General features: G+C 54.5%; 2 protein-coding genes across 3 annotated transcripts; one reads left to right on the forward strand and one right to left on the reverse strand.

The window, feature by feature from the left end:
- Positions 1–3516: 3516 nt before the first annotated feature.
- LOC309361678 (apical junction component 1 homolog) lies at positions 3517–9048 on the reverse strand. Of its 2 annotated transcripts, XM_081896753.1 has the most exons (3): positions 8768–9048; positions 7384–7454; positions 3517–5853 (listed from the first exon to the last, which is right to left on the reverse strand). In XM_081896753.1, the coding sequence occupies exon 3, from the start codon at positions 5806–5808 to the stop codon at positions 3637–3639; it is 2172 nt and encodes a 723-aa protein (XP_081752879.1). In that variant the 5' UTR covers positions 5809–5853; positions 7384–7454; positions 8768–9048; the 3' UTR covers positions 3517–3636. The 2 variants fall into 2 exon arrangements, with proteins under 2 accessions (XP_081752879.1, XP_081752880.1); XM_081896754.1 differs by lacking the exon at positions 8768–9048 and having other exon boundaries at positions 7384–7567.
- A 5727-nt stretch (positions 9049–14775) lies between these two features.
- On the forward strand, positions 14776–19321 carry LOC309361637 (14 kDa phosphohistidine phosphatase-like). The gene is made up of 3 exons (XM_081896697.1): positions 14776–14999; positions 16723–16847; positions 19206–19321. Exons 1-3 carry the CDS (start codon positions 14852–14854, stop codon positions 19296–19298), a joined length of 366 nt encoding a protein of 121 aa, XP_081752823.1. The 5' UTR covers positions 14776–14851; the 3' UTR covers positions 19299–19321.
- The last annotated feature ends 445 nt before the right edge of the window (positions 19322–19766 follow it).

The following is a 19766-nucleotide window of genomic DNA, read 5'->3' on the forward strand; positions in this document are numbered from 1 at the left end:
TAGGATAGATTTTGTGTTTGTATAATAATTAATGATAATAATAATAATAATAATAATAATAATAATAAATAATTAATAATAATAATAATAATAATAATAATAATACACCGGACTGTGTCAAGCGGGAAAAGACATCGTATGAATAGGAGAGATTTTGTGTGTGTATAATAATAATAATGATAATAATGATAATAATAATAATAATAATAATAATAATAATAATAATAATACACCAGACTGTGTCAAGACATTGTATGAATAGGAGAGATTTTGTGTGTGTATAATAACAATAATAATAATAATAATAATAATTAATAATAATTAATAATAATAATAATAATAATAATAATAATAATAATAATAATAAATATTATTGTTAATAATAATAATACACCGGACTGTGTCAAGCGGGAAAAGACATCGTATGAATAGGAGAGATTTTGTGTGTGTATAATAATAATAATAATAATAATAATTAATAATAATTAATAATAATTAATAATAATAACAAATAATAATAATAATAATAATAATAATAATAATAATAATACACCGGACTGTGTCAAGCGGGAGAAGACAACGTATGAATAGGAGAGATTTTGTGTGTGTATAATAATAATAATGATAAGAATAATAATAATAATAATAATAATAATAATGACACGAGTTCGTCTTTATTCCAGGCAAATAAATTCTCCTTTTTTTATACTTTTCCATAGAAACGGACATAGACATGCTTCTTATATTTTTCCCGCAGAAAATACTTTTCCATATATATATATATGTTTCTCTTTTTTTAAGGAAATAAATAGAACATGCATTCGTCTTTTTCCGCACAATTTACAAACCGGGGGGGGGGGAATAAGTTTTTGAGAGGATTTGGCATTCGACATAAAATGCACCCATTTTACAGTTTGCTGTCACATCAACCTTCCAATAATAATAATAATTAATATTAATAATTAATAATAATAATAAATAATAATAATTAATAATAATTAATATTAACCTTTTGATAGGATTTGGCATTCGACATAAAATGCACCCATTTTACAGCTTGCTGTCACATCAACCTTCCAATAATAATAATAATTAATATTAATAATTAATAATAATAATAAATAATAATAATTAATAATAATTAATATTAACCTTTTGATAGGATTTGGCATTCGACATAAAATGCACCCATTTTACAGCTTGCTGTCACATCAACCTTCCGATAATAATAATAATTAATATTAATAATTAATCATAATAATAAATAATAATAAATAATGATAATAATTAATAATATTAAACTTTTGATAGGATTTGGTATTCGACATACAATTCCTTCGTCCGATGCACCCATTTTACAGTTTACTGTCACATCAACCTTTGGATAATTATAATAATAATAATAATAATTATTATTAATATTAGTAATTAATAAATAATAATAATGATTAATAATATTAACCTTTTGATAGGATTTGGCATTCCACATACAATTCCTTCGTCCGATGCACCCATTTTACAGTTTGCTGTCACATCAACCTTCCAATAATAATAATAATAATAATTAATATTAATAATTAATAATTAATAATAATTAATAATATTAACCTTTTGATAGGATTTGGCATTCGACATACAAATCCTTTGTCCGGCGCACCCATTTTACAGCTGGTCACATCAGCCTTCCGATAATAGCAATAAATAATAATTAATAATATTATAAATAATTAATAATAATTCATAATAATAGTAATAATAATAATTAATTATTCTATTCCACATCTATTCCACACTATTTACAAACCATTAAATCCTCAAGGGGGGAAAATAGGATTTTGATAGGATTTGACATTCAACATACAATTCCTCCGTTCGGTGAACCCATTATTACCTTCCGATAATAATAATAATACATTATTATTATTATTATTATTATTATTATTATTATTATTATTATTATTAATTATTAACAATTATAAATGTATTAATAATTAATAATAACAATAGCAATAATAGCAACCGCAGCTAGAATATTGAATCATCGTTATTAGTAAATAACCATAGTCATCGTTCATAATTGCCACAGCCAGAAGATTATTAATTAATTACCAGTAATTATTAATTAATTAACAATAGCAATCAGAAGATCGATCAATAATACCGATCCTTGTCCAGCACCGTCCAAGGAATGAATATCTTTCTTCCATTTTCCATACGACATGGTACCGTTTCGTCAGCCTTCCAAAGTGCAAAAATAATAAGAATAATGCAAATAATAATTAATAATAATAATAATAATAATAATAATTAATAATAATAATAAACTTCACCATTCGTATTGATCAGCACAATCAGGTCCCTTTGGGCTGATTTTCGCCCCTGTTTTTAAAACATGACGATGATGATTTTGAATTATTCAAAATCACCCCAATTTAATATTATTAAAATTATTAAAATTATCATTAATTATTATTAATTATTAAAATCAATATTATTATTATTATTATTATTATTATTATTATTATTATTATTATTATCATGATCCCCAAAACCAAACGTCGCTGATAAATCGGGGTTTTCCCAGGAAAGGGGGCGAGGCGGAGATTTCAAAGGCCGGGATTCGATTGTAGAGCCGAGGACGTCGGAACTCCCTGCCACTTGAACAAAGAAACATTTGGGGTCCGTTTCGGGTCCGTTCTTCCCATTGGAACTCCCTGCCACTTGAACCAAGAGACGTAGAATGAACTGCAAAAAGAACGGAGCCTCTATCTGTTTTCTTTGTCTGTTCTGGAGGGGTGCCTCCCATAGGAACTCCCTGCCACTGGAACACAGAGACGTCATAAAACGGCAGCCAAACGGAGCCCGTTCATGTAGTTTTGGGTCCATTTCGGAGCTCTTCCCGTCGGAACTCCCTGCCACTTGAACCGAGAAACATGGCAAAAACTGCAGCAAAACGGCGCCCATTTCTGGTGTTATTTTGTCCGTTCTTCCCAGTGGAACTCCCTGCCACTTGAACCCAGAAACGTCGCACAAACTGCAGCAAAACGGAGCCCATGTCTGGTTTTTGTTTCTGTTCTTCCCATTGGAACTCCCTGCCACTGGAACAAAGAGAAACGGATGTCTCTTTTCCGTCCCTTTGGAATGAGCTCTTTTCACTCTGGAGGGACGTCGGAACTCCCTGCCACTTGAACCAAGAAACATCGCACAAACTGCAGCCAAACGGAGCCCATTCCTGGTCTTTTTTTGGCCCGTTCTTCCCAGTGGAACTCCCTGCCACTTGAACACAGAAAAATCCCAAGAAATGCAGTGAAATGGAGCCAATTTCTGTCTTTTTTTTGTCCGTTCTTCCCATCGGAACTCCCTGCCACTTGAACACAGAAAAATCCCAAGAAATGCAGCGAAATGGAGCCAATTTCTGTCTTTTTTTTGTCCGTTCTTCCCATCGGAACTCCCTGCCACTTGAACCCGAAACGTCCCACAAACTGCAGCAAAACGGCGTCCATTTCTGTCTTTTCTGTCCGCTCTTCCCATTGGAACTCCCTGCCACTTGAACCCAGAACCATGCCCAAACGGCAGCAAAACGGCGCCCATTTCTTTTTTCCGTCCCTCGGAACTCCCCGCCACTTGCCCTCTCCCCTACATCAGCTCATCCAGCAGGTTGGGACCGGCCACCCAGTCCAGAGTCCTGGGTTCGGATCCGGCCATGATCATGCAGAGGAACTGCTTGCCGGTCCTCTTATCGACGGGATAGATAGTGGTGGGCGTGAAGCGGCGCCCGGTCTCGACAAACGCCACCAGGCGCCCGTAGACCTCGGGGAACTCGCGCCGCAGCGCCACGCCCCGGGCGCGCAGCTCCCTCTGGATGTGCACAAAGCACACCTCCCGCGCCCGCCGGTCCTCCTGGTCCCCGGCGCCCGGCGGCGGCGTCAGAATCAGCGTCTCGATCTCGGCGCCCGCCGGCGCCGCCGGCGCCGCCGCCAGCGCCACCTTGGCGTGCTGGCGCGCCGCCGGACACCCTTCGCCCGGCGCCACCGTGACGTTCAGCACGAAGCATTCCTCCGGGTCGTACTCCTCGCCGGCGCGCTGCAGTTCCCGGGCGTAGGCGCCCAGTTTCCCGGCGTGGGCGCCCACTTCGCGGAGGGAGAGGTAAGTTGGCGCCGCCGCCAAGGCGCCCAGTCCGGCGCGCAGGAAGTTCTCGGCGGCGCCGGCGCCCGGGAAGCCCAGGAAGAGGACGCCGCGCCCGCGGGAGAGGAATCCGACGCGCGCCAGGCGGGAGAAGGCCCGGTGCGCCGCCGCGTCCTCCCGGGAGAAACGTAGCGCGTTGCGGCAGGCGCTGGCGGCCCGGCCGGCGGCGCAGCGCTCCTTGTGGCGCCGCCAGTCTTGGCGCCGGCAGTGGCGCGAGCAGTAGAGGGTGCGGCAGCTGTGGCAGGACTTGAAGTAGAGGCAGGCGTGAAACGTAGTTTCCGTGCGCCCGCAGCGGGCGTTGGAGCACATGACGTCGTCCTCCTCGGTGCTGGCGTCCGGCGAACTGGCGCCCGGCGTCTCCGGATCGGCGCCCGGTTTGTAGTCGATCACCAGCTCCGTAATCAGCTGGTCCAGCTGCTCCAAACTGCGCTGGCGCGAGGGCGACGGCGGGCGCCCGGTGATCTCGTTGTCGGTGATGGTGATCTCCGGCGTCACGAACCAGGCGCCGCGCCCGGTGGCGCCCGGTTTTTCCAGAAGCGAGTTTTCCGATAGGGAGAGGGCGGCGTAGCGCTTGGGGGAGCTGGAGAGCGTCACCACCACGGGCGCCGGGCGCCGGGTGTCGGGCGAGAGTGCCGGCGGCGCCTGGTGGCGCGCCAGGATGTTCTCGTAGCTGCGCCCGCGCCACAGCGGCGGGTCCGGGCGCCCGCGCGGCGCCAGGATGTCGTCCCACGACTTGGAGTGGCTGCGCGCTTCGGTTCCCAGCCGCGGCGTTTGCCAGGAGGATTGGGCGGCGCCCGGTGGGTAGCACCCGACTTGCCACGTCTGGTAGGGCGCCGCCACCGGGCGCCAGGCGCCGTACGGGTATGTTCGCGAGACGGGCGCCGGGACGGGCGCGATGCCGTCGAATGGCGGTGCGGCGCCCGGCGGCGCGGCGCCGTAAAAGGGAGGCGTGGCGCCCTCGAACGTTGGCACGGCGCCCTCGAACATTGGCACGGCGCCGTAAAAGGGGGAAACGTAGTTTGTCCGGCTGGGCGCCTCCCGGACAGGGTGGGCGTCCAGGAAGGGGGAAACGTAGTTCCGGACCGGGCGCGGCGGCGGCGCATACCCTCCGTCGCCGGCGTAGAAGACCTGGAGGGGCGCCGGTTGCGGGTTCGGGTCGTACGGTTCTCCCTCGTAGGTGTCGCTGGGCGTCGGGGTGCGGGACGGGCGCCAGGCGCCGGGCACGGTCAGGCCGCTCCTGGCCGGGGAAACGTAGCGCGGCGGCGGCGGGTCGGGCTTGATGTCCAGGCGCCGGCGCGGGGCGTTGGGGGGCGGCGGGTTGGCGCCGTACTGGGCGCCCTGGAAGGGGGAGATGCGGCTGCGTTGGGGTTGGAGCTTGACCGGGTGCAGCTCGTTGGCGTGGCGCCCGGTGCTTTTGGAGCGGGCGCGGGGCGCCGGGTCTCGGGGGGCCTGGCGCCCGCGCCGGGCGCCGGGCGCCGGGGCTTCGTCGTCCAGCCACTCCAGGAAGTCGAAGCTGCGGCAGTGGCGCTTGTGGAAGGGCTGGGGCGCCGCCGACATGGCGCAGGGGAAAGGCGGCGCCGTCTGGACGTGGCGCAGGAGGTCCGGTGGGTGGGTGCGAGTCATCTTCGGAAGGGCCGGCCGGGCGCCGCGCCGCCCTCAGTGCCGATCCTGCGGGGAGAGGAAGGGGCGTCAAGTGGCGGGGAGTCCCAAAGAAAAAACTAGAATTCCCAGGTCCAGGGAAGATGGGAACTGTAGTTTCCCCACTGTTTCCTTGCTGTTTTCCTGCTAGCTAGGGATCATGGGGAAAACTACAATTCCCACAATCCCTCGCTAGCCCGGTCGCGGTCAGGGATGATGGGAATTGTAGTTTTTTCCAGCCCTTTGGGACTACAATTCCCATTATCCCTAGCTTGCGGGAAAACTACAATTCCCATCATCCCCGACCGCTGGTCTGGCTAGCTAGGGATCATGGGAATTGTAGTTTTTTCCAGCAGTTTGGGACTGCAACTCCCATGATCCCTAGCTAGCCAGACCAGCAGTCACGGATGATGGGAATTGTAGTTTTTTTCAGCCCTTTGGGACTACAGCTCCCATCATCCCTAGCTAGTGGGAAAACAGCGGGGAAAACTACAATTCCCATCATCCCAGACCGCTGGTCCGGCTAGCTAGGGATCATGGGAGTTGTAGTTTTTTCCAGCTGTTTGGGACTACAGCTCCCATGATCCCTCACTAGCCAGACCAGCAGTCACGGATGATGGGAATTGTAGTTTTCCCAGCTGTTGGGGACTACAACTCCCATGATCCCTAGCTAGCTGCTCTAGCTAGCAAGGGATCGTGGGAATTGTAGTTTTTCCCAGCTGCTTGGGACTACAACTCCCATGATCCCTAGCTTGCCAAACCAGCCGTCAGGGCGGATGGGAATGATAGTTTTCCCGCTGGGATCATGGGAGTTGTAGTCCCAAACAGCTGGAAAAACTACAATTCCCATAACTCCTAGCTAGCCAGACCAGCGGTCAGGGATGATGGGAATTGTAGTTTCCCCGCTAGCTAGGGATCATGGGAGTTGTAGTCACGAGCAAGGGGGGAAACTACAATTCCCATGATCCTTAGCTAGCCGGACCGGTGGTCAGGAATGATGGGAATTGTAGTTTTCCCACTGGCTAGGGATCATGGGACTTGTAGTCCCGAGCAGGGGGGGGACTACAATTCCCATGATCCTTAGCTAGCCGGACCGGCGGTCAGGAATGATGGGAATTGTAGTTTTCCCACTAGCTAGGGATCATGGGAGTTGTTGTCCCAAGCAGCTGGAACAAACTACCATTCCCATGATCCTTAGCTAGCCGGACCGGCGGTCAGGAATGATGGGAATTGTAGTTTTCCCACTAGCTAGGGATCATGGGAGTTGTTGTCCCAAGCAGCTGGAACAAACTACAATTCCCATGATCCTTAGCTAGCCAGACCAGCGGTCAGGGATGATGGGAATTGTAGTTTTCCCGCTAGCTAGGGATCATGGGAGCTGTAGTCCCAAACAGCTGGAGAAAACTACAATTCCCATGATCCTTAGCTAGTCTGCGATGATGGGAATTGTAGTTTCCCCACCAGAAACTACAATTCCCAGCACCCTTAGGGGACTAGAGAGACACAACCTGGGGAACTCCCCGCCTCATGAAGGCTAGCAGCTCAAGGCGGGCGTCCTACCTGGCCTGGCAGGCGTCGCGGGGTGTGGGGCCGGCGCTCCATGCTGCTCCGTGGGGCGTCAGGCGAGCGGCCTAGGGTTCGAAAGAGGACAAGGGAAGGGTCAGCTATGGGGAGAGGCAAAGGCACTCTGCGCATGCTCAGGGGCAGCCTTGGCTAGCTTGGGTTAGAAGAGGCAGAAGAGCAACTGCCCCCCGCAAGGGGATCAGGCTGCTCCCCATAAGTGGGCCAAGCTGCCCCCCCTTCTGCACCCTACAAGTGGACCAGGCTGCTCCCCACAAGTGGACAAGGCTGCCCCCCACAAGTGGACCAGGCTGCTCCCCACAAGTGGACCAGGCTGCTCCCCCTCTGCCCCCCACAAGTGGCCAGGCTGCTCCCCCTCTGCGCCCCACAAGTGGGCCAGGCTGCTCCCCCTCTGCGCCCCACAAGTGGGCCAGGCTGCTCCCCCTCTGCCCCCCACAAGTGGCCAGGCTGCTCCCCACAAGTAAACCAGGCTCATCCCCACAAGTGGACCAAACTGCCCCCCACAAGTGGACCAGGCAGCTCCCCACAAGTGGACCAGGCTGCCCCACACAAGTGGACCACGCTGCTCCCCCTTTGCCCCCACAAGTGGACTAGGCTGCCCCCCACAAGTAGACCAAGCTGCTCCCCACAAGTGGGCCAGGCTGCTCCCCCTCTGCGCCCCACAAGTGGGCCAGGCTGCTCCCCCTCTGCCCCCCACAAGTGGCCAGGCTGCTCCCCCTCTGCGCCCCACAAGTGGGCCAGGCTGCTCCCCCTCTGCGCCCCACAAGTGGGCCAGGCTGCTCCCCCTCTGCCCCCCACAAGTGGCCAGGCTGCTCCCCACAAGTAAACCAGGCTCATCCCCACAAGTGGACCAAACTGCCCCCCACAAGTGGACCAGGCAGCTCCCCACAAGTGGACCAGGCTGCCCCACACAAGTGGACCAGGCTGCTCCCCCTTTGCCCCCACAAGTGGACTAGGCTGCCCCCCACAAGTAGACCAAGCTGCTCCCCACGTGGGCCAGGCTGCTCCCCCTCTGCCCCCCACAAGTGGGCCAGGCTGCTCCCCCTCTGCCCCCCACAAGTGGGCCAGGCTGCTCCCCCTCTGCCCCCCACAAGTGGACCAGGCTGCTCCCCCTCTGCGCCCCACAAGTGGGCCAGGCTGCTCCCCCTCTGCCCCCCACAAGTGGGCCAGGCTGCTCCCCCTCTGCTCCCCCCCAAGTGGACCATTCTGCTCCCCTCTTCCCCCAATTGGACCATCCATCCCCCCTCTTCCCGCAAATGGTCTCGTCCCCCTCCCGCTTCTCTACAGCCGAGCCGAACCATCCTCCGCGGCTGGCGGGGGTGGGGTGGGGTTTGGGGGCTTCCCAGCGCCGGCCTGACGTCACCTTGGCAGGACCCACTTCCGGCAGGAGGGGGAGGACACCGGAGATCCCCCCCTTCCCCGGTAATCGGTTCGACCATCGGTCCAGGCGCTTCCCCCCCCACCGGACAGGAGGGAAAGGGCGATGGTCTCTTCCAATTCCCCCCTGCGAGGTCAGGGCGATTTGGAGCCGTCCGAAGCGCCCGATGCCGCCTGGCCTGTCCGCTCCGCGCAGCCGCAGTGGAGGGCGCGTTGCCAGGGCCGCAGCGCCACCGTGTGGTCGCGGGGAGGAAGAGCGCCTTAAAGGGGCCGCGGGTGGGAAATGGATGGGGGGCAGCCTGGCCCACTTGTGGGGCGCAGAGAAGGAGAAGCCTGGTCCACTTGTGGGGGGGAGGTTAGTCGACTTGTGGGGAGCAGCCTGGTCCACTTGTGGGGCGCAGAGGGGGAGCACCCTGGTCCACTTGTGGGGGGCAGCGAGGTCCACTTGTGGGGAGCAGCCTGGTCTACTTATGGGGAGCAAAATGGGAGCAGCCTGGTCAACCTGTGGGGGGCAGAGAAGGAGCAGCCTGGTCCACATGTGGGGGGCAGAGAAGGAGCAGCCTGGTCCACTTGTGGGGGGCAGAGAAGGAGCAGCCTGGTCCACTTGTGGGGAGCAGCCTGGTCCACTTGTGGGGGGCAGAGAAGGAGCAGCCTGGTCCACTTGTGGGGGGCAGAGAAGGAGCAGCCTGGTCCACTTGTGGGGGGCAGAGAAGGAGCAGCCTGGTCCACTTGTGGGGAGCAGCCTGGTCCACTTGTGGGGGGCAGAGAAGGAGCAGCCTGGTCCACTTGTGGGGAGCAGCCTGGTCCACTTGTGGGGCGCAGAGGGGGAGCACCCTGATCCACTTGTGGGGGGCAGCGAGGTCCACTTGTGGGGAGCAGCCTGGTCAACCTGTGGGGGGCAGAGAAGGAGCAGCCTGGTCCACTTGTGGGTAGCAGCCTGGTCTACTTGTGGGTAGCAGCCTGGTCTACTTGTGGGGAGCAGCCTGGTCCACTTGTGGGGCGCAGAGGGGGAGCAGCCTGGTCCACTTGTGGGGCGCAGAGAGGGAGCAGCCTGGTCCACTTGTGGGGCGCAGAGGGGGAGCAGCCTGGTCCACTTGTGGGGGGCAGAGAGGGAGCAGCCTGGTCCACTTGTGGGGGGCAGAGGGGGAGCAGCCTGGTCTACTTGTGGGGTGCAGCCTGGTCCACTTGTGGGGGGCAGAGGGGGAGCAGCCTGGTCTACTTGTGGGGGGCAGAGAAGGAGCAGCCTGGTCCACTTGTGGGGGGCAGAGGGGGAGCAGCCTGGTCTACTTGTGGGGAGCAGCCTGGTCCATTTGTGGGGGGCAGAGGGGGAGCAGCCTGATCCACTTGTGGGGGGCAGAGAGGGAGCAGCCTGGTCCACTTGTGGGGAGCAGCCTGATCCACTTGTGGGGCGCAGAGAGGGAGCAGCCTGGTCCACTTGTGGGGGGCAGAGAAGGAGCAGCCTGGTCCACTTGTGGGGGGCAGAGAGGGAGTAGCCTGGTCCACTTGTGGGGAGCAGCCTGGTCCACTTGTGGGGGGCAGAGAGGGAGTAGCCTGGTCCACTTGTGGGGGGCAGAGAGGGAGTAGCCTGGTCCACTTGTGGGGAGCAGCCTGATCCACTTGTGGGGCGCAGAGAGGGAGCAGCCTGGTCCACTTGTGGGGGGCAGAGAAGGAGCAGCCTGGTCCACTTGTGGGGCGCAGAGGGGGAGCAGCCTGGTCCACTTGTGGGGCGCAGCCTGGTCCACTTGTGGGGGCAGAGAGGGAGCAGCCTGGTCTACTTGTGGGGCGCAGCCTGGTCCACTTGTGGGGAGCAGCCTGATCCACTTGTGGGGCGCAGAGAGGGAGCAGCCTGGTCTACTTGTGGGGCGCAGCCTGGTCCACTTGTGGGGAGCAGCCTGATCCACTTGTGGGGCGCAGAGAGGGAGCAGCCTGGTCCACTTGTGGGGCGCAGCCTGGTCCACTTGTGGGGGGCAGAGAGGGAGCAGCCTGGTCCACTTGTGGGGGGCAGAGAGGGAGTAGCCTGGTCCACTTGTGGGGAGCAGCCTGGTCCACTTGTGGGGCGCAGAGAGGGAGCAGCCTGGTCCACTTGTGGGGCGCAGCCTGGTCCACTTGTGGGGGGCAGAGAAGGAGCAGCCTGGTCCACTTGTGGAGGGCAGAGAGGGAGCAGCCTGGTCTACTTGTGGGGCGCAGCCTGGTCCACTTGTGGGGCGCAGAGAGGGAGCAGCCTGGTCCACTTGTGGGGCGCAGCCTGGTCCACTTGTGGGGGGCAGAGAAGGAGCAGCCTGGTCCACTTGTGGAGGGCAGAGAGGGAGCAGCCTGGTCTACTTGTGGGGCGCAGCCTGGTCCACTTGTGGGGGGCAGAGAGGGAGCAGCCTGGTCTACTTGTGGGGCGCAGCCTGGTCCACTTGTGGGGGGCAGAGAGGGAGCAGCCTTGTCCACTTGTGGGGCGCAGAGGGGGAGCAGCCTGGTCCACTTGTGGGGCGCAGAGGGGGAGCAGCCTGGTCCACTTGTGGGGTGCAGAGGGGGAGCAGCCTGGTCCACTTGTGGGGGGCAGAGGGGGAGCAGCCTGGTCCACTTGTGGGGCGCAGAGGGGGAGCAGCCTGGTCCACTTGTGGGGCGCAGAGAGGGAGCAGCCTGGTCCACTTGTGGGGCGCAGAGAGGGAGCAGCCTGGTCCACTTGTGGGGGGCAGAGAGGGAGCAGCCTGGTCCACTTGTGGGGCGCAGAGAGGGAGCAGCCTGGTCCACTTGTGGGGGGCAGAGAGGGAGCAGCCTGGTCCACTTGTGGGGCGCAGAGAGGGAGCAGCCTGGTCCACTTGTGGGGCGCAGAGAGGGAGCAGCCTGGTCCACTTGTGGGGGGCAGAGAGGGAGCAGCCTGGTCCACTTGTGGGGGGCAGAGAGGGAGCAGCCTGGTCCACTTGTGGGGCGCAGAGAGGGAGCAGCCTGGTCCACTTGTGGGGCGCAGAGAGGGAGCAGCCTGGTCCACTTGTGGGGGGCAGAGAGGGAGCAGCCTGGTCCACTTGTGGGGCGCAGAGAGGGAGCAGCCTGGTCCACTTGTGGGGCGCAGAGAGGGAGCAGCCTGGTCCACTTGTGGGGAGCAGAGAAGGAGCAGCCTGGTCCACTTGTGGGGCGCAGAGAGGGAGCAGCCTGGTCCACTTGTGGGGCGCAGAGAGGGAGCAGCCTGGTCCACTTGTGGGGGGCAGAGAGGGAGCAGCCTGGTCCACTTGTGGGGGGCAGAGAGGGAGCAGCCTGGTCCACTTGTGGGGCGCAGAGAGGGAGCAGCCTGGTCCACTTGTGGGGCGCAGAGAGGGAGCAGCCTGGTCCACTTGTGGGGCGCAGAGAGGGAGCAGCCTGGTCCACTTGTGGGGAGCAGAGAAGGAGCAGCCTGGCCCACTTGTGGGGAGCAGCCTGGTCTACTTGTGGGGAGCAACCTGGTCCACTTGTGGGGGGCAGCCTGGTCCACTTGTGGGGAGCAGCCTGGTCCACTTGTGGGGAGCAGCCTGCTCTACTTGTGGGGAGCAGCCTGGTCCACTTGTGGGGAGCAGCCTTGTAAACTTGTGGGGGGAGAGGGGGAGCAGCCTGGTCTACTTGTGGGGAGCAGCCTGGTCCACTTGTGGGGGGCAGCCTGGTCTACTTGTGGGGAGCAGCCTGGTCTACTTGTGGGGAGCAGCCTGGTCTACTTGTGGGGAGCAGCCTCCTTCGCTTGTGGGGAGCAGCCTCGTTCACTTATGGGGTGGCAGCCTGGTCCACTTGTGGGGAGCAAAGAAGGAGCTGCCTGGCCTACTTGTGGGGAACAGCCTGGTCCACTTGTGGGGAGCAGCCTGGTCCACTTGTGGGGGCAAAGGGGGAGCAGCCTGGTCCACTTGTGGGGAGCAGCCTGTTCCACTTGTGGGGGGCAGCCTGGTCCACTTGTGGGGAGCAGCCTGGTCCACTTGTGGGGAGCAGCCTGGTCCACTTGTGGGGATGAGCCTGGTTTACTTGTGGGGAGCAGCCTGGTCCACTTGTGGGGAGCAGCCTGGTCCACTTATGGGGTGGCAGCCTGGTCTACTTGTGGGGAGCAGAGAAGGAGCAGCCTGGTCCACTTGTGGGGGGCAGAGGGGGAGCAGCCTGGTCCACTTGTGGGGGGCAGCCTGGTCCACTTGTGGGGGGCAGAGGGGGAGCAGCCTGGTCCACTTGTGGGGGGCAGAGAAGGAGCAGCCTGGTCCACTTGTGGGGGGCAGAGGGGGAGCAGCCTGGTCCACTTGTGGGGGGCAGAGGGGGAGCAGCCTGGTCCACTTGTGGGGAGCAGAGGGGGAGCAGCCTGGTCCACTTGTGGGGGGCAGTTTGGTCCACTTGTGGGGATGAGCCTGGTTTACTTGTGGGGAGCAGCCTGATCCACTTGTGGGGGGCAGAGAAGAAGCAGCCTGGTCAACTTGTGGGGAGCAGCCTGGTCCACTTATGGGGGGCAGCCTGGTCCACTTGTGGGGGGCAGCCTGGCCCACTTATGGGGGGCAGAGGGGGAGCAGCCTGGTCCACTTGTGGGGAGCAGAGGGGGAGCAGCCTGGTCCACTTGTGGGGAGCAGCCTGGTCTACTTGTGGGGAGCAGCCTGGTCCACTTGTGGGGGGCAGCCTGGTCCACTTGTGGGGAGCAGCCTGGTCCACTTGTGGGGAGCAGCCTGGTCTACTTGTGGGGAGCAGCCTGGTCCACTTGTGGGGAGCAGCCTTGTAAACTTGTGGGGGGAGAGGGGGAGAAGCCTGGTCTACTTGTGGGGAGCAGCCTGGTCTACTTGTGGGGAGCAGCCTCCTTCGCTTGTGGGGAGCAGCCTCGTTCACTTATGGGGTGGCAGCCTGGTCCACTTGTGGGGAGCAAAGAAGGAGCTGCCTGGTCTACTTGTGGGGAGCAGCCTGTACCACTTGTGGGGGGCAGCCTGGTCCACTTGTGGGGAGCAGCCTGGTCCACTTGTGGGGAGCAGCCTGGTCCACTTATGGGGTGGCAGCCTGGTCTACTTGTGGGGAGCAGAGAAGGAGCAGCCTGGTCCACTTGTGGGGGGCAGAGGGGGAGCAGCCTGGTCCACTTGTGGGGGGCAGCCTGGTCCACTTGTGGGGGGCAGAGGGGGAGCAGCCTGGTCCACTTGTGGGGGGCAGAGGGGGAGCAGCCTGGTCCACTTGTGGGGGGCAGAGAAGGAGCAGCCTGGTCCACTTATGGGGGGCAGTGGGGGAGCAGCCTGGTCCACTTGTGGGGGGCAGAGGGGGAGCAGCCTGGCCCACTTATGGGGGGCAGAGGGGGAGCAGCTTGGTCCACTTGTGGGGATGAGCCTGGTTTACTTGTGGGGAGCAGCCTGATCCACTTGTGGGGGGCAGAGAAGAAGCAGCCTGGTCCACTTGTGGGGAGCAGCCTGGTCCACTTGTGGGGGGCAGCCTGGTCCACTTGTGGGGGGCAGAGGGGGAGCAGCCCGGCCCACTTGTGGGGCACAGAGGGGCAGCTATTATTTATTATGATTAAATAATATTCCAGCTGGGAACTATAGCTTCCTGGGAATTATAGTTTCGCACCCGGCGCCGGCCTCCCCCCTCCATTCCAGAGAGTGGATTCTCCCATTTGGGTGGGAATTCTAGCACTGCCTGGGGGTCTCAGGGCCTGGAAACTACATTTCCCAAGGTGCACCTGGCGCTTGGCATGGCCATTCCCTCTGCTAAGCCTGGACGCAAAGCATCATGGGGGTTGTAGTTCGCTCAGGAAGCCTTTGGAGACGGAGGTGCGACGATTGGCTGAGGCGCCTATCACAATAACCTAACGCCCGCCCCCTGCGCGGCTTCCGACTCACGATTGGGTAACGAGGCCCTAGCGGCAAGCCCATTGGCTCACGCGCCTGTCACGTAACCTGGTCCCGCCCCTGCGCCGCATCAGACGCACGTTTTGCCTCGCCTGCGACAAGCGCCGCGCCCATTGGCTGAGCCTACCTGTCATTGACGTAACCCCCGCCCCAGGGGTGGGGCTTCAGGAAAAGCCGCGCCGCCATTGGCCCCGCGCCTGTGAAGGCGGCTTCTGATTGGCTGGGCCTTTCTCGCTCCTCATTTCTCCTCAGAAGGCGCAGCAATGGCGGACGGAGACTTGAAGCGGGTTCCCGACGTCGATATCGACGAGGCCGACGGCGTCTTCAAGTACGTCCTCATCCGCGTCACCGCGCCGGGCGCCGCGCCGGGGAAGGACGTCGTGCGCGGCTACGCCTGGGCCGAATATCACGGTGAGGAGAACGCCGGCGGCGGGTTCTGATTGGGCGAGGCGCACGCACATCAACAGGGGAGGCGGTGAGAGAGGGACCGTCGCAGCTTCCCATTGGGCGAGGGCTAGTCGAGGCGGGGAGAGAAGGAGGGTTGCGGGTTCCGATTGGACGGGGCGGGGAGAGAACGACGGTAGCGGGTTCCGATTGGGCGAGGCGCAGGCAGGTGGATAGTGAAGGCGGGGAGAGAATGACGGTAGCGGGTTCCGATTGGGCGAGGCATAGGCAAGTAGACAGTGGAGGCGGAGAGAGAACGCCAATAGCGGGTTCTGATTGGGCGAAGCGCAGGCAGGTGGATAGTGAGGCGGGAAGAGAACGCCGGTTGCGGCTTCCGATTGGGCGAGGCATAGGCAAGTAGACAGTGAAGGCAGGGAGAGAACGCCGGTTGCGGGTTCCGATTGGGCGAGGTGCAGGCAGGATAGTGAAGGCGGGGAGAGAACGCCAGTTGCGGTTTCCGATTGGACAAGGCGGGGAAGGAATACCAGGTGCGGGTTCCGATTGGGCTAGGCGCAGGGAAGTAGACAGTGGAGGCGGGGAGAGAGCGCCGGTTGCGGGTTGCGATTGGACGAAGCGTATGCTTAGGGATAGTTGCGACTTCTGATTGGGTGAGGCGCAGGAACGTTATATAGTGGAGTCGGGGAAGAAGACGCCGGTCCTGTGTTCCGATTGGGAGAGACGTTGGCGAGGCGGTGCTGGAACGCCGGTCGCGACTTCTGATTGGGTGCGGCGCAGGCTGGTGGAAAGCGAAGGCGGGCTGGATCTCAGATAGCGATGTCTGATTGGGTGAGACGAAGTCAAGTGGACTGAGAAGGCGGGGCTAGGACGCCAGTTGCGGGTTCCGATTGGGCGAGGCGGATATTGAAGGCGGGGAGCGAGCGACGTTTACGGATTCCCATTGGGCGAGGCGGGAGAGAACGACGGTAGCGGGCTCCGATTGGACGATTATTATTATTATTATTATTATTATTATTATTATTATTATTATTATTATTATTATTATTGTCGTCGTTGTTGTTAATATTAATATTATTAATTATTATTATTAGTAAATTATTATTAATTTATTATTTTTATTATTATTATGATCGTCATCATTATTGTTGTTATTAATATTATTTATTATTAATAAATTAGTATTAATTTATTATTATTATTCATTAGTAAATATTATTAATTTATTATTATCACCATCATTATTGTGGTTGTTTTTAATATTAATATTTATTATTAATAAATTATTTTTATTTTTTTATATTTATTGAATATAAATTAAATATAAATTTATTAAATCATACATTTATTATTATTACTATTTAGTAAATTATTATTATTTATTAACAAATTATTACTTTATTATTATTTTTCTTACTTTATTATTATTATCGTTTATTTTTATTATTAGTTAATTATTATTAATTTATTATTATTATCATTATTCATTAGTAAGTTGTTATTATTTATTAATAAATTATTAATTTATCAATAATAATAAATAATTAATAATTTATTTATTAATTTATTCATTTATTATTATCCTTTATTATTTTTTATTATTATTAGTTAATCATTCATAAATTATTAATTTTCAATCATTACTATTAATCTAGTTCTATTATTATTATTATTATTATTATTATTATTATTATTATTATTACTATTATTACTATTATTATTATTTCCCTTCCAGCCGACATCTACGACCGGGTCTCGGAGGATCTCTCCCGGCTGGGGTTCGAGTGCCAGTGCCTGGGCGGCGGGCGGATCTCCCGCCAGAGCGGATCCCGCAAGATCCACGTCTACGGCTACTCCGTGGTGAGCCACTCCAGATCCTAGAGCGGCCTGGGGGACTACAATTCCCATCATCCCTGACCGCTGGTCCTGTTCGCTAGGGATCATGGGAGCTGTAGTCCCAAAGAGCTGGGAAAACTACAATTCCCATCATCCCTAGCTGCTAGTCCTGTTCGCTAGGGATCATGGGAGCTGTAGTCCCAAAGAACAGTGGGCAGGGATGATGGGAATTGTAGTTTTCTCGCTGGCTAGGGATCATGGGAGTTGTAGTCCCAAACAGGGGGCAGGACTACCATTCCCAGCATCCCTGAGCGCTGGTCCTGTCAGCTAGGGATCATGGGAGCTGTAGTCCCAAAGAGCTGGGGAAAACTACCATTCCCATCATCCCGAGCTAGACAGAACAGTGGTCAGGGATGATGGGAACTGTAGTTTTCCCGCTGCTTAGGGATCATGGGGGTTGTAGTCCAAACAGCTGGGGGAAACTACAATTCCCATCATCCCTGACCGCTGTTTGGGACTACAACTCCCATGATACCGAGCTATGGGATGGGAATGGTAGTTTTTCCGGCAAGCTCGGGATCATGGGAGTTGTAGTCCCAAGGAGCTGGAATAAACTACCATTCCCATCATCCTGGACCACTGGTCATGTGAGCTAGGGATCATGGGAGTTGTAGTGTCAAACAGCTGGGGAAAACTACAACTCCCATCATTCTGAACCGCTGGTCCGGCTAGCTAGGGCTTGTGGGAGTTGTAGTGCCAAACAGCTGGGGAAAACTACAATTCCCATGATTCCAGAACTCTGGTCCTTTTAGCTCCGTAAACTACAATTCCCATGATGCCTAGCTAGCCAGACCAGCTGTCAGGAAGAATGGGATTTGTAGTTTTCCCGCTAGCTAGGGATCATGGGAGTTGTAGTCCAAACAGCTGGGGGAAACTACAATTCCCATCATCCCTGACCGCTGTTTGGGACTACAACTCCCATGATACCTAGCTATCAGGGGAGTTGTAGTCCAAACAGCAGGGGGAAACTACAATTCCCATCATCCCTGACCGCTGGTCCGGCTAGCGAGGGATCATGGGAGTTGTAGTCCCAAAGAGCTGGGGAAAACTACAACTCCCATGATCTCTAGCTAGCCGGACCATTGGTCAGGAATCATGGGAATTGTAGTTTTTCCCATGGGGGGCTGTAGTTCGAAAGCTGGAAAAAACTACAATTCCCATGATCCCTAGCTAGCCAGAGAAGCGGTCAGGGATGATGGGAATTGTAGTTTTCCCGCTAGCTAGGGATCATGGGAGTTGTAGTCCCAAACAGATGGAAAAAACTACAATTCCCATGATCCGTACCTAACAGGACCAGCGGCCAGGGATGATGGAAATTGTAGTTTTTCCTGATAGCTAGGGATCATGGGAACTGTAGTCCCAAAGAACTGGAATAAACTACAATTCCCATCATCCTGGACCACTGGTCATGTGAGCTAGGGATTATGGGAGTTGTAGTCCCAAGGAGCTGGAACAAACTACCTTTCCCATGATTCCAGACCTCTGGTCCGGCTAGCGAGGGATCATGGGACCCGTAGTCCTAAAGAGCTGGGGGAAACTACAATTCCCATGATGCCTAGCTAGCCAGACCAGCTGTCAGGAATAATGGGATTTATAGTTTCCCCGCTAGCTAGGGATGATGGGAGTTGTAGTCCCAAACAGAGGGGCGGGACTACAATTCCCATCATCCCTGACCTCTGGTCCGGCTAGCAGTCAGGGATGATGGGAATTGTAGTTTTTCTTTGCTAGCTAGGGATCATGGGAGTTGTAGTCCCCAAGAGCTGGAAAAACTACAGTTCCCATCATGTAGTCCCAAAGAGATGGGGGAAACTACAGTTCCCATGATCCCTAGCTAGCCGGACCAGCAGTCAGGGATGATGGGAATTGTAGTTATTCTTGGTAGCGAGGGATCATGGGAGTTGTAGTCCAAACAGCTGGAGGGATCATGGGAGCTGTAGTCCCAAAGAGCTGGGGGGAAACTACAACTCCCATGATACCTAGCTAGCCAGAGAAGATGTCAGGCATGATGGGAATTGTAGTTTTCCCGCTAGCTAGGGCTCATGGGAGCTGTAGTCCCAAACAGCTGGGGGAAAACTACAGTTCCCATCATGCCTGAGTGCTGGTCCTGTCAGCTAAGGATCATGGGAGCTGTAGTCCTAAAGAGCTGGGAAAACTACAGTTCCCAACATTCCTGAGATTATCACGTATTGTTGGCACCACGATATTATTATTATTATTATTATTATTATTATTATTATTATTATTATTATCATTATCATTATCATTATTATATTAATTATAATTATTAATTATTATTAATTATTACTAATTATTATATTATAGGGCTTCGGCCGGGCGCCGCATTCCGTCACCACCGAGAAACTGGGCGCCGCTTTCCCGGACTACCAAGTCACCTGGTCGGACGACGGCTACTGATGTCTTTGATCCCCTCCAATAAAGATCCGCACCCGGTGTGAAACGTAGCGTTCCGGGCGCCCAGGCTTCCTTTCTTCCCAGGATTGCTCAGGATTCGAACCCGGAACCAGGCCTCCCATTGGCCCCAAAGGTGTGAAAGAAACTACAGTTCCCAAAAATGGGCGCCGGGAATTGTAGTACCCTCAAGGCGGCGCCTCAGAGAACTACAATTCGCCGCGCCTGATTCTGGGAACTGCAATTTCTTGCACCCGGTTCAGCCTCTAGTGCCGTTCTGGGAACTGTAGTTTTTGGCACCCGGAGCGCCCCCTTCTCCTAGAACTACAATTCCCAGGTCCAACCTTCTGACCCAGGGAACTCTGGGAGTTGTAGTTGCCGGGAAGGCGAGGCGCCCGGAGCAAACTATAGTTCCCAGAGCCCCGGGTTCAACGTGGATCATGGGAATTGTAGTTTGCTAGGAGGTGCCTCAGA

The sequence above is a fragment of the Podarcis melisellensis genome (genome assembly GCF_964234715.1).
Source record: "Podarcis melisellensis genome assembly, chromosome: Z".
Taxonomy (NCBI): Eukaryota; Metazoa; Chordata; class Lepidosauria; order Squamata; family Lacertidae; genus Podarcis; species Podarcis melisellensis.

Excerpts from the sequence above, each read along its gene's own strand:
- LOC309361678 (XM_081896753.1), bottom strand. The coding sequence starts at position 5,808 with ATGACTCGCACCCACCCACCGGACCTCCTGCGCCACGTCCAGACGGCG.
- LOC309361637 (XM_081896697.1), top strand. The coding sequence starts at position 14,852 with ATGGCGGACGGAGACTTGAAGCGGGTTCCCGACGTCGATATCGACGAG. Across the intron at positions 15,000-16,722 it reads CGCCTGGGCCGAATATCACG|CCGACATCTACGACCGGGTC; the intron begins GTGAGGAGAACG and ends TTTCCCTTCCAG. Across the intron at positions 16,848-19,205 it reads ACGTCTACGGCTACTCCGTG|GGCTTCGGCCGGGCGCCGCA; the intron begins GTGAGCCACTCC and ends ATTATATTATAG.